This window comes from Callospermophilus lateralis, chromosome X (assembly GCF_048772815.1).
Source record: "Callospermophilus lateralis isolate mCalLat2 chromosome X, mCalLat2.hap1, whole genome shotgun sequence".
NCBI classification, from domain to species: domain Eukaryota; kingdom Metazoa; phylum Chordata; class Mammalia; order Rodentia; family Sciuridae; genus Callospermophilus; species Callospermophilus lateralis.
Genome location: NC_135325.1, coordinates 106698634 through 106715763, shown reverse-complemented (window position 1 = coordinate 106715763; position 17130 = coordinate 106698634). Strand labels below are relative to the sequence as shown.

The following is a 17130-nucleotide window of genomic DNA, read 5'->3' as shown; positions in this document are numbered from 1 at the left end:
CTATTTTTTAAAGCAGGAGCAGTTATTTATTTATTTATGGTGCTGCTGGGGATTGAACCCAGGGTCTTGTGCGTGCTAGGCAAGAGCTCTGCCAACAGAGTTACATCCCCAGCCCCAAATTAAGGTATTTTTCATTAGATAACCTATAATCTTTTATGAAGGTTAAAAAAGGCACATGCATATAAAGAAACGTTTGGCTATTTTTTAACCCATTGATTTGTGAGGTGCATATTGCTTACCAATTGGTCTGTGAGTCCATTGGAGTTTAATCCTATCACATGTTATATGTCAAGAGCTTTGGGTTAGTGCCTTATCCGTACATTATCATGTTAAAAGGTATTTCATGCTCAACAATTCATGAAACTTTGTTCTATATTATCAAACTCATGTTGCTCTAAGAAAGTTGAGGAAGGCTTTGCAGATTAACAATGCTTACTACTATTAGTAGCGCAACAGCTACCATTTAGTAAGTACCTACTGTGCTGGACCTACTCTGTTGTGAGTTTTACTTATGTTATCTCATTAAAGTCTTATGAACTAGGCTGTCTTGTCTTATTTTAAAAACAGGTAAACTGGGATTCAGAGAATGTAATTCACTTGCTTGAGGTCACACAGCTATTGAATGTGGAACCTGAACTGAAATCTAAATTTGTATGTCTCTAAAGCCTGGGCTTTTATCCCAAGCTGGACTTTGAAGATTGTCCAAGTTACTTAACCCTCTCTGAGCTTCAGTTTCCTCATCTGTAAAACTGAGGGAAGAAATACTTATCTTGCAGGGTTGTTGTGAAGTTTAGAGATAAACAGATGCTCAGTTGTCGGGGGCACATAGTAGGCATTTAAACCACGGTAGCGATGTTTCTGAACCCATGGGGCGCTAAATGAGCCCAGGAATATCTGAGAGCCCTTTAATGGCAATTGAGAGCTGGCGAGGAGGATCTACAGCTCTGGCTGACTTAAGAGCTGGCCATCTCCCCCTCCAGGATACGGTGACCCAATGAGATTCTGAGCGACAGGCAGGGGGCAGGGGCCTGAGTTTGGCTGGGCAACCTCTGCAGGGAGTCAGCAGAGAGGCGGGGAGCTGGGAGGGGCGTATATATTCCGGTCGCCCGAGGACTGCAGGTGCTAGGCAGAGTTGGTGGAGGTGGGCTCGCGGAGCCCAGTGAAGGAGGTGCGGAGGCTGGGGCGGGCCAGCAGCGGGCGGGGTGTGGGGGGGGAGGCGGGGCTCGGAGCCTGAGAGGCTGTCCTTAGACAGCTCTTCTCATGCCGGGCAGTTTGCTGCATCTGGAGGAGCTCACTGGAGAATCTCCAACATCGGAGCGGGCCTTCAACTACCGTAAGTACCTGCAAATGAGCGCATAGTCCAGTGGCTGAAGATTAATTACTGGCCACCAGATCCTAAACAAAACCCCGAAAGAGTCTCCCTACTGTAATTAATTGCTGTAAACTGCTCCTCAGTTTGTCCCCCTACCCCCTTCATCCCTGCCTTTCTCCTTCCCTTCCCGGATCCCAGCCGTGCCTCGCTGAGAATCTCTGGGCACTGTAGATTTCTTCCCTTTTCCTTCTCAGTCTTCCCTCCCAACCCTCAGCGGAGCATGCAACCGGCACCCCGCCGAGCCCAACCCCTTTGATTGCTGGAGCCCTCAAAGCTATGCAGGGGGCGAGCCATTAGAAATTTCGGGTATGTCACCCTCAAAAGCACTGCGGTGCTGCCTAAGGGTGGGGGGAAAGTGCTTGGTGTGCAGTAGAAAGAGAGGGTAAAATGGTTAAACAGCCCAAGTTGGGGGTGGGGGTGGGGGGGTGAAAGGGCAAAAATGGGCGTGGCCAATTAACCTGAAGCTTAGGGCTGTTGCCACGTTCCCTGAGCATAAGATTAATCATTTTGGCTCGATATAAATGATATAGTTTCCTTAGTGATTGAGGAATGATCAATTATTCTGAGAAGCCCAGGTTTCCTGAATCCACTCAAGCCCCCAGGAAGCGAAGACCCTGATTTGGGGGTCCACGTGTTAAGGCTGGAGCCTCAGATGGCATTTCCTGGGTAGAATCCCAGGTCAAACCTTTCCCTTGGCAGTAGAACCTGGCTTCCCCCAATAGATCCTGGCCCAGTGCCCCAGGGGAACAAAGCAACAGGGTGGCATCCAAGCCTTGGCCTGGCCCTCAAAAGTGGGGACAAGGGGCTGCAGGGACTGAGAGAGGAAGAGCATCTTCAGGGTCCTACACCATTTGGACATCCCCTTTGTAAAGAAGAAAAAAAAAATAATCACCTTTTAACACAAAATGTCCACTATGTGCTGACACTATATGTATATTCTCTAATCTACCACAATAGCAATACGAGGTAGATATTATTCCCCCATTTAACAGGTAAGAAAAGTTCAGAGAGGGTAAATTAAGCCTCCTTCAATACAAAGTGAGAAATGAAAAACGAAGCACTGCCTTCTTGGGTCTCTCACTGTCCACCTAGTCTCTAGTCCAGAGGTTTTGAAAAAGAATCTTCCTCTCTTCCTGTTCCTCCATTCTGCTCAATGTCAGCACTGGACCAAGTTAGAGGCTGAGGTCCCAGGGTCAGTTGGAAAAGCAAAATTAGTCCCTTTCTCTGTTCTGAAGCCACCACTACTCTACTCCACTGAGTTCTGATTAAACAGCAGGAGACCTCAGACTCTGAATAGAAATTTAGTAGAGGAGAATTAGCCTGAGGGTTTGTGGGGGTGGGTACACAACTTCTGCTTGGTGAAGTTTACTCTTGGGGAAGGGGAGAGACACAAAAGCTTAGGGGTTCACTTTATGCAGGGCCTGTAGTCCATGATGACTTCGGGAAAAATCAGAAGGCCCCCCTGCACTCAAATATCCTTGTGGTATTTCCTGAAATTTCTAACACTTCCATTTTCCTTAGGGCAGTGATAAAAACTGCTTAGAAGTTATGGGTGGGCAATGAATCATTTATACCTTATATTAATTAAGTGTAATCAGCTTGATTTTCCTACTTAAGGTGGGAGTATTGAGAATTGGGGGGTAAAAGATAAGAATGAGAAGAGAATGTCTTCATAACATGAGGTTGGACGGTTGAGGGAGGATGAGAGGGGAGCTTAGGCCTTGAAGTTAAACATGGATTTGAATTTTGGCTTGAATATTCAGTAACTTTTGACTTTGGTGAATGAATAACGTCATTTTCCTTATCAACCAAATGGGGATGGTAGTAATGTCTTTTTTGCTAAGTTGTTGGAGAGAGAGAGAGAGAGAGAGAGAGAGAGACTGAACAAAGGATCTGAAAAGGTGACTATATCTCCCATCTCCTTCATTCCATGGGGCTTCTGCAGGCTTACATTAGGCCACCTTCTGATCCCAAGGACAAGTAGAAATTTCTACAAAAATGACATTTTACATACAGACAGAGGCCTTCATTGAAAAATAAGGGCAAGGAGAGGATGAAGCAGGTAGCTTTGTAATATCCTGCGTGCCTGTGAGGGAGTAGAATGAAGGGTTGTTAAGTGAATTCAGTCGTTTATACTAAACTTTGAAAAGCATAACAAGTCCCGTGTGTAAAAACAGTTTTACTTTTAGATCCTACTACATACTGAGGAGCAAAATTGGAGACTCAGGGTGCCGACCAGCACCAGAGGCCCCACAATGCAGGACAGACCAGGGGAGGGGGCCACCATGCTAAGGACATTCCTCATCTTGCTCTTTTGCATTCGTGAGTACAAGGAAGGGTTGAGGGGCAAGTGACTTCGTCATAGGTACCCCTGTGAGCGTGTATCTCTGGGAGGGAGAGAATTTTAAGGTTGGAGGGAAGAGTGGGGACAGAGGGGCTCTAATTCATCATAATCTCTCTTTTTAGGGCTGAGTCTAGGGAAGACACCGATAGGTAAGTGAATCCCACCCCTCAGGTCCCTTCTTTCCCATAGGATCCAAAGACATTGTCCTGCCTGCGTGACCCTGAACATAACTGCCTTGAGATCCCAAAGATAGATGAGCTGCTTGGGAATCAGAGCCTCTCCCTTTATGCCTTGGTTTCCCACAAGGAAAAAAATGAAGAGCAATATCTCAGATGCAAAGGAAAGCACTGTACTCCCCAACTCATTTTTGATTCCTTCAACAAATATCCTGGGGTCCCACATAAGCAGACACTCCTGCCCCCAAGGAAAGGCAAAAGGAGGGATCTGGCTTGGAGCTAGTTTTGAGTTACATTGGGGGGTACTTTATGGGATGAAGAGGGATGACTGCTCACATCTTTATGATCTTTGGGAATGACAGGAATGGAACCTCAACCGGAGCTGTGGATCGAGTCCAACTACCCCCAGGCTCCTTGGGAGAACATCACACTTTGGTGCAGAAGCCCCTCTCGGATATCAAGCAAATTCCTGCTGCTGAAGGATAAGACACAGATGACCTGGATCCGCCCTTCCTACAAGACCTTTCAAGTTTCATTCTTCTTAGGTGCCCTTACTGAGTCCAATACAGGTCTTTACAGGTGCTGCTACTGGAAGGAAACAGGCTGGTCAAAGCCCAGTAAAGTTCTAGAGCTAGAGGCACCAGGTAAAAAAGACAGAGATACATACTCATGAATAACCTCCAACTCCTGGGATTCAGATCCTGATTTTCCAGGGCAGGGTTTGTTTAATTCATACATTCACTTATGTCAAATGAACGCAAGCACGCATTCCACAGTTAGTAAATAAGTACCTACTCTGTATTAGGCAATGCATGGCGGCGAGGGTATAGACTCTGGAACAGAAGTGGGGGAAGGAGGAGTAGCAAATAAGGATCATGCAGGGAAGCCTTATTTAAAGTAGAGCTGTCCTCTGCAGCTCTCCAGGCAGCACTATCCTTGTTCTACCTAATTCCAGTTCATTTTTTTTCTTTCAGGCCAGCTACCTAAGCCCATCTTTTGGATCCAGGCTGAGACCCCACCTCTTCCTGGATGCAACGTTAACATCCTCTGCCATGGCTGGCTGCAGGATTTGGTGTTCATGCTGTTTAAAGAGGGATACGCAGAGCCGGTGGATTACCAAGTCCCAACCGGGACAATGGCCATATTCTCCATTGACAACATGACACCTGAGAACGAAGGGGTTTACATCTGCCGCACTCACATCCAGATGCTCCCCACTCTGTGGTCAGAGCCCAGCAACCCCCTGAAGCTGGTTGTAGCAGGTGGGTGTGGCCATGGCTGCTGGCATCTTACAATTATTATCCCAGGGATTATGGCTGGTTGAGCCAGGGTTTCTGGTTTTACTTTCCTCAACTAGTTCCTACACCCTGCAAGGTTCATGAGGTAGAGTCATCTGACATTTTACTAAGATTTAATGTAAATTAGAATCACACATGCTGCAAGGCAGATGGATGGGAGCCAATTATTTGGCTAGTGAGTGAGCCCAGCCAACTGTCCAGAAACTTTCATCATAGCTTTGTACTTTCTCTACTTGTTGAATATTATGCATTCATTTATTTGTTCAGTATTTATTGAGCACCTAACGTGCCAGGCACTGCTGCTGCAGTCTTATAAACCAATTTTTAAATCTAAATTTAAATTTATAAATTGATTTTTAAATTCTTTTCTGCAATTGTTATTTTTAAGTGTAGTTAATAGAACAAATTGCTTTGTTGATGATTAAAAACAAGCCAGACAAGTGAAAAAAGTGAGAGATTGCATTTTAGAGATGGCTTGATAAATTATTTTGGCCCCATATCAATAGGTCCAGTAAGGTGGCACCAAGTTCTAGACACAGAAGAGGGCTCCCCACATATCCAAATGCCAGACACATATTCCAGCCCCAATGGCCTGGATGCTTTTAAATGGAATTGTTCACTTTTGCTTTAGTCCCCTCCATCAAGCTAAATAGACTTGGGGGAAAACTGTGGGTGCTACACAAAGTGCCCTGGACTTAGAAGTAATAACCCTGATTCTTAGTTTCACCTCTGACACTGCCTCCCTGCGTGATTTTGAGTGAGTCACTTCAGTTCTCTGTGCTTTGGTTTCCTCCACTTTAAAATTAGATAGCAATATCTATCCGACCTATTGTATGATGCCTCTCTGTGCCTCAGTTTCCTAATCTGCAAAATTGATATAAGAATAATGCCTACCTCACAGGGTTGTTGTGAGGATTTGCCTAAGTATAATATTTGTACAGTGCCTGGCATATGAGTTCTCAATAAATGGTAGATATTACCATTATATTAGTATAGCTTTTTATTGAGGATCAAAGAACAAAGGACTGTCTGTTTGAACTGTGTGTATGGATGTTTGTTGTACACAAGCCCTTCCAGCACAGATTCCACTAACACACACTACTGTAGTTACCTGTTCACCAGAATCCTCCACTAGTATCCCCACTAGTCCATGAACTTTTTGCTAGTAGTGATGGTGCCTTCTTAACCCTTGTACTCCTAGAATTATCTGATACCTGACACCTCTTAAATGCTCCATGAAAGTATGACAAAGCTGATCCATTTAAGTGGGTGTACCTGGGATTGGGATGGGGTATGGGGTGGTATGGGAGTGAAATTTGATCTTTTATAGTTCAATCATTTTGGAAGAGGAATTCATGGAAATGGGGGTGGGACTCCATTAACAGAGATTTTGTTGGTTTGCAGACTTACTGACTAAACCCTCCTTATCCACCTCCTCCAAACCTATGTTGGAAGTAGGATCTTAAGTGGGCTTAGTGTGTTCAAAAGCTCTCCTTAATATTATTCTATATTCATGCTCTACAAAGATGGAATCAGTAATTTTCAGAGGTTTGGTTTTGCAGGTGGTTGGAAGAGCTACATTTGTCATTTCAGGTACCTGAAGATGCAAGGAATTATGGATGTAGATATTGCACTGAGACACACACCTACACAAGATCAGAGCTCAGTGGAGCTGATAGTCTTGTGAGAGGGAAGGGGCGTGGGTGAACCTACCCTGACTGTGGCCTAGAGGAAGCAGAGATCCAAGGAAGAAAGGGAGAAAAGGACAAATTTCAGCTACCATTTATTATCCAAAGAAACTAGGAAAATAAAAATAGATTAGGGAAGAATCATCCTACTTCTAACTTCAGGGTCTCTTCCCTTTTTAGGACTCTACCCCAAACCAACTCTGACAGCCTATCCAGGGCCCATGATGGCACCTGGGGAAAGCCTGAATCTCAGGTGCCAAGGGCCAATCTATGGCATGACCTTTGCTTTAATGAAGCTAGAAGACTTGGAGAAGTCCTTTTACCATAAGAAGCCAATAAAAAACGAGGCACACTTCTTCTTCCAGTCCCTGAAGAGCCAAGATTCTGGACATTACCTCTGTTTTTACTATGATGGGTCATACAGGGGTTCACTCCTTAGTGATATCCTGAAAATCTGGGTGACTGGTAAGAGAGGGGTATGCTATGGAACTTATGATAGGGGCTAAGGATATAAAACTTCTTCTAGGCCCCCTGGAGAGCCTAGTCATGCAGCTAGGGCTAACAGTGGTGAAAAGAGGAGTATTTGTGTAACTGGGCTTGGGTCAGTATTTACCAAGGGTAAACTCGGGGTGGGGGGAGTTAGACTGTACAGTTCTTTATATTTACATTTTGTCCTAGACTCTTTCCCCAAGACCCGGCTACTTGCTCAGCCCAGTCCTGTGGTCCAAATGGGTCAGAATGTGAGCCTGCGCTGTCAAGGACAAGTGGATGGAGTGGGGCTTGCACTCTTTAAGAAAGGAGAAGACAAACCTCTTCAGTTATTGGATGCCACCAGCATCAATGATACTAAATCATTCTTCCTGAACAATGTGACCTACAGTGATAGTGGCATCTATAGCTGCCACTATCTCCTCCCCTGGAAGACCTCGATTAGAATGGCAACACACAACTCTGTGGAGCTTGTGGTTGTAGGCAAGTGCTAACAACTGTTTTTATCACCAACCTATTTGTTTCTATCACCATTACAGTGTTCTAAGAAGGAGCTAGTGGCCCTTTGCACTCTCCTGGAGCTATGAGCCAAGGATAAACACATTATGAGGGTGGTGTAGAACTTTCTCCAAATCCTTTAGGGGCCTTCTCTCCCAGGTTTGTTCCTTAAGCCCTAACCTCTCAACATGGCCCAACCCCACTGCAACCCCAGGAAAAAAGTATTGTCCTTTAGTCCAGAAGAAGCTTACAGATATGACTTCTTCCTCATTGAAGATAGAAACCATGAGTTTTAGAGCACCCAGGTGATAGCATAAGAATTCTAGTACATGGTCAAATTTTGAAGCCACTGATCAAGTGGAAATGAAAAGGAAGAGATAATCAAATGGGGAGCTTATAAACTTCTGGTGGGGAAGAGGGTGTTGAGTGCAAGGTTACTTCTAACTCTCATCTCTGGATTGGTTTCAGATAAGCCCCCTAAACCTACCTTATCAGCTTGGCCCAGCACTGTGTTCAAGCTAGGCAAGGCCATCACCCTTCAGTGCCGAGTATCTCATCCGGTACTTGAATTTTCTCTGGAATGGGAAGAAAAAGAAAAATTCCAAAAATTCTCAGCGGATGGTGACTTCATCATTACTAATGTTGAAGGGAAAGGCATAGGCACCTACAGTTGCAGCTATCGTGTAGAGGCACACCCTAACATCTGGTCTCATCGTAGTGAGCCTCTGAAGCTGATGGGGCCAGCAGGTGAGAGGATAACTATTCACAGGAACGCCCCTTCATACTTCTGGGATCTCAGAGCAGTGCCCAGAAAGATATGGAAAGGGGACTCGGGAACTTTGAAGTCAGGGCCCATGGATTTGGGCACCCTTCCCCTGGGGGTGGTCTAACAATCATTCAAAGGCAGAGAGCACGAACTTCCAAAGTTCCCATGAAAAAGAAGTTCACTTTTTCCTGACCTTCCCCCACAAAAGCACTCTCAGTAATCGGCTCCCCATTCCCCCCGTGAATATATTCATGTACCTGTCCCTGTCTCCATCAAGGCCCCTGCTTCTGGCTTTCTCTGGTCACAGGCTTTCTCACCTGGAATTACGTTCTGAATGAAGCTATCAGGTTGTCCCTAATTGTGCAGCTTGTCGCCTTGCTGGTGGTAGTACTGTGGATAAGGTGGAAGTGTCGGAGACTCAGAATCAGGTAACTGTCTGGCCCCAGACCCTGTTTCCTGCCCAAGTTCAGTCCAAGCTCCCCAAGTATCAGAAACTGGTTACACCCTATTTGAAACAAGGCACAGTAGCACACCTTATGTATCCCCCGCCATCTTCTGGGTTTAGGAAACAAGACCTTCTCACTCCAGCTGTTTCTCTTTCACCTCACAGAGGGGTCATCGCCCAAGCCAGAGGGTGGAGAAATGCATAATTCTCAGAGGCTGGAGAAGCTATCAGAACCACATTCACTAACCCTACCCCTTCTGAGAGTGACCAAACCCCCAAACCACTCTGTCCCTCTGCATGATTAATGTTTCTCTCTTTAACTTGATCTGAACTTTTTCTCTTAATAACAAGCCATGCTGCCTGTCTCCCAAGTTCTTATCCACTCCCACCTCAACTCTGCACCCTTACCCCTAACTCTCAAGGGCTAAAGAGCCTTGCGGCCCATCCTAGTTGCCTTAGAAACCTGTCTCTCTGCCACTCTGGCCTCCAAACACCTGTGCAGAGCATCCTGGGAATACAGTCTTAACCTGAATAGGCATCTGATGAGGCAATGGATGGAGCCAGGGAGTCAGACTGTCTCATCTGACCCTCAAAATGACAAGCCAAAAGATTCTCCTGCTACTTCCTTTGATCCTTCGGTGTCCTCTGGGCTATTCACCTCTCTCCTTGATCCCTGTGGCTTGTCTCTGGCTACTCCGCTTGAGAACGAGAAGAGAAATGACAGCTCCAGACCAGTGGGGGCGTCACCTCCTGAATGCTTTGCTCTCTTCCTCTTCCCTCTGCTTCTGGCTGTACCCCTCTGCCACTGTGATCATAGACCTTTGTGTGTCTGGGAGTATTCAATACACAATGGATGATGACTATGATTATGTGTGTCTGTGTTTTCCGCTGGGATCTGCGGGGTAGAATGTTTGGGTACCAAGAGGGGGCGACACCAAAGGCTTCTGCAAAAACCACCACTCTTTGAGTTTTCCAAAAGTTTCAGTGAGGTTCAACTCTCCTTTGTCTCAGATTCTGTCCTGAGTCTCATGCACATAAAGATAACCCCCAAGCCAGGAGTTAGAAAAAAATGTACCTTCATGTGCCCTGACCCCAGTCCAGGAGCATTGAATCAAAGAATAAGATCAGAAATCTTATTTCAGAGAAAACACCTACAAAAGCATGTTTTCCTCACCAGGAAGGAGCTGGGGGCATCAGTGTTTTCTAAATAGAAAGTGTCAAATGGATTTTGGGTTAATATCATGTAATTCTACAGGACCCATACTCCAACACTGCTGCACTGTCATAATATGGGAGGGGGAGGGGAATCCCACTCTCTGACGAGCTTAGCTCAGCACTGACAGTCTTCTGGTAATTCATCGCGGCTGCCTAGGCAACCCTTCCATAACAAAGGCAGGTGAGGCAGGTCGGTCTGAGGACCAATACTGCCATAATAACAACTGCTGCCAAACTTAAACTTGATGACACAGAAATACTCAAGGTCTCTCCCTCCACCCCACACCCACCACCCAGAGCTGCCGATCACACTGAGCTGCAGGAGTTCTGAGAACTACAGGTACAAAAGCATTTTCCCATTTGATATCTCAATTCCAGCAACAGTCTGATCAGAGGCCATGGGGAGCTGACATATGATATAGGCTGGGGTGAGGGAAAGGGGCAGGGGGGCATCTGGGTCATGAAAGAGCAAGGGGTTTGTAGGTAGTTAGGCCCTCCAAAAGAAAAGTCATCGATGTCAGAAAAGATTATATCCCATTATCCTGACCTTACCCAATCCCCATTGGGTAGTGAGCAAGCCAATGACATAAATTGCCGCCCCCTTCTCTCCGCCCTCCCCCTAATCCCAGCAACTCCTCTCATCTCTTTTCTGGTCTCGCTAGAGAAGCCTGGTTGCTGGGAACAGCTCAAGGGGTCACCATGCTCTTCATAATCACGGCCCTTCTCTGCTGTGGTGAGTACAAGGGGGTGGGGAAGGGGCCTGGGCAGAAGGCCGGGGTGAAGTCCTGTGGAGGAGGGGGCAGAGCCCTGGCAGCAGTTTCTTTTGCAGGACTGTGCAATGGGGTATTGACAGAAGAGACTGGTGAGTTTTTCCTGCTCCAGACTGGGACATTCCTCTCTGGAGATCCGAAATAACTACAGAGTGTCAGTGTCAGTGGCCAGGGAGTGACTGGTTGGGAGGGAAGGACAGCCAGGAAGGGGCACTTGCTAAAAGCTGCTGGCAAAATTCAGCCTCCAATTCTGCCTTTCTGCCTGCAAAATTTCCCCCAAGCTTCTGCACTTTTCTGAGGCTCCGCTGACACATCAGATTCCCCCTTCCCCAGCACCTGAGGAAGAAAGGAAGGAAGGAAGGAAGGAAGGAAAGGATTCTGTTTGGGGTTGAAAGGGGAGGTGGGCAGTGTGATCTGGGCAGGGGGTTCAAGGGCAAGGAAAGGAAGGAGGGAGGATGGCTTCATTAACTCTGCTGTTTCTAGAAATAATCATGCCAACCCCTAAGCCTGAGCTGTGGGCAGAGACAAACTTCCCTCTGGCCCCGTGGAAGAACTTAACCCTCTGGTGCAGAAGCCCTTCTGGCTCAACTAAGGAGTTTGTGTTACTGAAGGACGGGACTGGGTGGATTGCAACTCGCCCGGCCTCAGAGCAGGTCCGGGCTGCTTTCCCCCTTGGCGCCCTGACCCAGAGCCACACCGGGAGTTACCACTGCCATTCATGGGAGGAAATGGCTGTGTCGGAGCCTAGTGAGGCGCTTGAACTGGTGGGAACAGGTAAGAAAAGGCAAAGGATCCCCCTGGAGTGATCCCCAGTGACCCTGGGACTCTTGTGCTGCAGGGAGGAGAGGAGGGGCCCTGGGATGGGGGAGGGGCGGGGAAGAGAGTGAGAGGAGCCTGACAGGAAGAGCCTAGGGCCAGCCCAGGATGGATTTCTTTTTTGCTGACAAAGTGACTCTGAGTGTCCCATCTGAGCACTTCCAAACTTCTGACTCCTTTCCCACTCTATTTTGTTTTCCAGACATCCTCCCCAAACCTGTCATTTCTGCTGCTCCCCCAGTTCGGGGCCGGGAACTGCAAATCCGATGCAAAGGATGGCTGGAAGGCATGAGTTTTGCTCTGTATAAGGAGGGAGAACAGGAACCTGTCCAGCAACTTGGTGCCGTTGGGAGAGAAGCCTTCTTTACAATCCAAAGAATGGAGGATAAAGACGAAGGCAATTATAGCTGCCGAATGCACACTGAAAAGCGCCCCTTTAAGTGGTCTGAGCCCAGTGAGCCCCTGGAGCTTGTCATAAAAGGTAGAGCTGAAAAGGGTGTGTGAGGGAGGAGGGGGAGGCAAAGCCTCTCCCCAGGGCAAACTTTCCTGCTGGTCCCAGGAGCCTGTGTCCAATCTTAGAGCTAGGCAGGCGTGGCGCTGGGAGTGCCAGGGCCTCTGGCTGCATGATATTAATAGCCATAATCGTTATTAATAGCTTGGGTTTGTGGAGGGTGATTTAATTTTTCTAATTATTTTCCCATCAATTATCTCATTTAACTGTAGAACAAATCTTCAAGGGAGGTGGAGCAGCTACTATTTCCCCCTCTGGTCCAAATAGGCAAACTGAGGCTCAGAGAACCAGCAAAGCCCCAGTGAAAATTCGCACTTTTCACTAGTGTCCATTGCCTGTCCCATTGACAGTGAGGACTCATATGGAGGCAATGAGACACAGGGGTGATGGATCCCTGAGTAATATTTGGGGGGGGGCGGGTATTAGGGATACTAGGGACTGAACCCAAGGGCACTTTCCCACTAAGCCACACACTCCCAGCCCTTCATATACATATAATTTAAAAAATTTGAGACAGAGTCTTGCTAAGTTGATCAAGGCCTTGCTAAGTTGCTGGGGTTGGCCTCAAACTTTCCATCCTCCTGCCTTAACCTCCTGAGATAACAGGTGTTTACCACTGCACTCGCCTATGTAAGATTTTTAAATGCACCTATTTCTGAATTAACACATAATTGAAAACAGAGCAGCTTCCTAGAACCAATATTTGCTTTTTTTCTTAATTCAGTTTTGTGTTATTTGTGTGTGTGTGTGTGTGTTTTCTAGAAATGTACTCCAAGCCCTTCTTCAAGACATTGACCAGCCCTGTGGTCACCCCTGGTGCCCGAGTGACTTTCAACTGCTCCACCCCTCACCAGCACATGACCTTTATTCTTTACAAAGATGGCAATGAAATAGCAGCCAGTGACCGGTCTTGGGCAAATCCAGGGGCCAATACAGCTAACTTTGTGATCAATTCAGTGGGCATTGGTGATGGAGGGAACTACAGTTGCCGCTATTATGACTTTGCTATTTGGTCTGAGCCTAGTGACCCTGTGGAGCTGGTGGTGACAGGTTAGGAAGGGGGAAATCCTGGTGGATGTGGTGCTCATCCTAGGACAGTGAAGTGGAAGGCCTGTCAGTGGGAGAGGAAGAAATGTTCCTTCTAAAAGACACTAAGTGCTTAGGACAGCGCCTGGCACATGGTGAACAGTCCATGTGGGACAGCTGCTCATGTTATTACAGGAAGGAGAGACAAAGGAGAGGGGAGAGGCAAATAATTCACTTCTGAGGAAAGAAGTGAGGCAGATGGGGATGTTCAATCCTAGAGCCAAGCTCAAGTTGTCCTATTTCTAAAATCTTTTTGTGGCTTGGCCTTGAGCATTAGGTTCAATGTCCACTTTTTCTTTAGCTGGGCTTGTCAGAGATTGGTGGGCTGGATGGCCTTAAGAGAACAGAAGACCTTGAAACGTCAGCTGCATGTTAGGCAGCCATTGCAAATGATAGTTTTCAAAGGCTGTTTAACGTCATAGGAAAATGTTTACAATATAAAATTAAATGAAAAATATCAGAATAACCAACTGTGAAGACAGTGGAATCCCATTTATGTAAATACTTATAGCTACATGGACATTGGCATATCTAGAAAAAATAAATGGAAAATATATAAATAATTATCTTTGAGTTGGTAGAATTGTGTTTTCTTCATTAGGTAACATTGTTTCTTATGATAACACTATAAAGGATATTTTCACAACACAGTGGGTGGGCTTCTCTCACGTTGTGATCTCTTTAATTTCAGAATTCTACCCCAAACCCACTCTCCTGGCACAGCCAGGACCTGTGGTGCTTCCCGGGAAGAATGTGACCTTGCGCTGCCAAGGGATTTTCCAGGGCATGAGGTTTGCCCTTTTGCAGGAGGGAACCCAGGCTCCCATACAGTTCCAGAGTGCCTCTGGGAACTCAGCTGATTTCCTCCTCCACACTGTCAGCACAGAGGACTCTGGAAACTACAGCTGTATTTACTATGAGACAACCATGTCCAACAGGGGCTCATATCTCAGTATGCCTCTTATGATCTGGGTGACTGGTAAGGACAAACAAGATATGGGACTGGGATATAGATAATTAGAGCACAAGTTAAAGAGGGTACTCCTTCCTGAAAGGTTAGACTAAGCCTTAAGGGGAACAACTATATCCAGGAAAAAGATAAAGGGTTAATTCAGGGAGGGACAAGTTGCCATACTCACTCAATCCACCTTTATTCTCTTTCTAGACACATTCCCCAAACCATGGCTGTTTGCTGTGCCCAGTTCTGTGGTCGCCATTGGGCAGAATGTTACTCTCTGGTGCCAAGGTCCTGTCCATGGAGTAGGGTACATTCTGCACAAAGAAGTTGGACCCACTTCAATGCAGCTCTGGGGATCCACCAGTAACGATGGGGCATTTCCCATCACCAATATATCTGGTGCTAGCCTAGGGCGTTACAGCTGCTACTACCACCCTGACTGGACTAGCTCTATCAAGATACAGCCTAGCAACACCCTGGAACTCATAGTCACAGGTATGGGATGGTGCTCTGAAACATGCAGGGGAGTGTAAACAGGAAGGAATATACTGGTTCATGGGAGATGGTTTTCAAAGAGCTGGAGGAAAGGCAAGCAATAATCTTTCCTTTTTATCAGAGAATCCAGGGGTGATGCACTGGATAGTGTCCTCTTGTCTCTGACCAAGCATTAATCTTTTCCAGGCTTGCTCCCCAAACCCAGCCTCTTAGTCCAGCCTGGTCCCATGGTGGCCCCCGGAGAAAATATCACTCTTCAATGTCAAGGGGAACTGCCAGACTCAACATTTGTCCTACTGAAGGAAGGGTCTCAAGAACCCTTAGAGCAACAGAGGCTAAATGGGTACAGGGCTGATTTCTGGATGCCCGTGGTGAGAGGTGAAGATTCTGGGATCTATAGCTGTGTTTATTATTTGGACTCTGCTCCCCTCGCTGCTTCAAATCACAGTGACTCCCTGGAGATCTGGGTGACCGGTAAGGTCCTGGATACTTAAGCAAGCTGTTAGATTGTGTAGCTTTAGCAGTTCACAGAGGGTCGAGCTGAGTTCGGGATCAATTCTCTGAATTCTGTGTTCTTTTTGGTCGCAGATAAACCTCCTAAACCCTCTCTGGCAGCCTGGCCCAGCACTGTGTTCCAGCTAGGGAAGGACATCACCCTTCAGTGCCGAGGCCCCCTGCCAGGTGTCGAATTTGTCCTAGAACAAGAGGGAGAGGAAGCACCTCAGCAATTCTCAGAGGATGGTGACTTTATCATCAACAACATGGAAGGAAAAGGCATTGGGAACTATAGCTGCAGCTACCGCCTCCAGGCCTTCCCTGATATCTGGTCTGAGCCTAGTGATTCCCTGGAGCTGGTGGGAGCAGCAGGTGAGTGCATAATCCCTCTCTAAGGGTCCTGGCCTGACACACTGAGATCTCAGGGACAGCCCCTCTAAAGACAATCCAAATCAGGAGAGAGGAGGGACTTGAGATTTGGAAACCTCAAATGTCATCTTTCTCCTAAGGATGGTGATGAGGTGAGATATCAGTTCAGGACTCCTTCAAGGCCTCTTACCCACCAGGAAAGGAGAGGTATCTTCCTTAGTGGCATATGTGCCACCACTGATCACCCCTTCTGCCCACCCTTCCCACGTGGCTCTGGAGGAGGCTAGAGTGAGGGGGTAGCAGGAGATCCAGGGGGAACTACACTTGCTAACCTCCATGGCCTTTGATTCTGCTCTTTTATATACACCAGGGCCTGCTGCTCAAGAATGCACCGTGGGTAACATTGTCCGAAGTAGCCTGATTGTGGTGGTTGTGGTAGCCTTGGGGGTGGTGCTAGCCATAGAGTGGAAAAAGTGGCCTCGACTCCGAACCAGGTAAGTGCTCATCTCAGGCTCCTTCTGGATGCTGAGAGCTGCTCGACAATGATCCAAATACTCCTCCAGGATCTGAGCTGTACTATGTGACTTGGTTTCAGGCTCATTGTTCTGAATCTTTCCTTGCTCATGTTGTTTTCTTTACACAGGGGCTCGGAGACAGATGGAAGAGATCAGACTATAGTCCTTGAAGAGTGTAACCAAGAAGGAGAAGCAGACACCACTACTAACTCTCCCTCCTCAACCTCTCAGGGAATCTCAGTGGAACTGCCAGTCCCAATATAATAATCCCCTTTACAAGAGCTTTCCTCTTCTTTCCTTTACCCTCAGAGACCTGGAAATCCAGCTGATTACCCTGAGTGTCAACCCTATCTACTGCTCCTTGACCTCTAATCACCTGAGCTGGGTGAAGGGGATTCTGGGAGTTGCAAGCTCTACCAGGATGAGATGTTTCCCAAAGAGAGGTTCCTTACCCCTATAACTCCTCACTGTACTGATTCACTGGTGCATGGAATTCTATTAAAATGTATTCTTCTGAATAAAGAGAGTATTCACTATATAACTGCAAAAACTATGGCAATCGTCTTCTATTGGTATGTTGCCCACTTCTAACTTAGCAGAAATGGTGAATTGGAACTGATCTCCATGGCAGAAAAAGAAGACACAGGGCTACAAGTACAGAAAAAGGAGTACAAGGATGGGTGGGGAACAGGGGGGCAGCTTCACAACTCAGTTTGGTTTGAGATGTGGTCACCAAAAGGAGTATTCTTCTGTCCTTCCATCCAGTTATTGAATGAATGAATGAATGAATGAATGAATGAATGAATGGCAATGTTCTGTCCAAG

The 17130-nt window shown here is 46.8% G+C and overlaps 1 protein-coding gene across 1 annotated transcript; it reads left to right on the top strand.

The window, feature by feature from the left end:
* The first annotated feature begins 1256 nt into the window (after nt 1–1256).
* On the top strand, nt 1257–16570 carry Igsf1 (immunoglobulin superfamily member 1). Its single transcript, XM_077106973.1, has 20 exons — nt 1257–1333; nt 3562–3694; nt 3839–3865; nt 4255–4536; nt 4867–5154; nt 7059–7343; nt 7557–7850; nt 8334–8612; nt 8939–9059; nt 10954–11024; nt 11121–11153; nt 11545–11835; nt 12080–12358; nt 13151–13438; nt 14166–14453; nt 14640–14927; nt 15114–15401; nt 15516–15794; nt 16162–16285; nt 16435–16570. Exons 2-20 carry the CDS (start codon nt 3628–3630, stop codon nt 16568–16570), a joined length of 4008 nt encoding a protein of 1335 aa, XP_076963088.1. The 5' UTR covers nt 1257–1333; nt 3562–3627.
* The last annotated feature ends 560 nt before the right edge of the window (nt 16571–17130 follow it).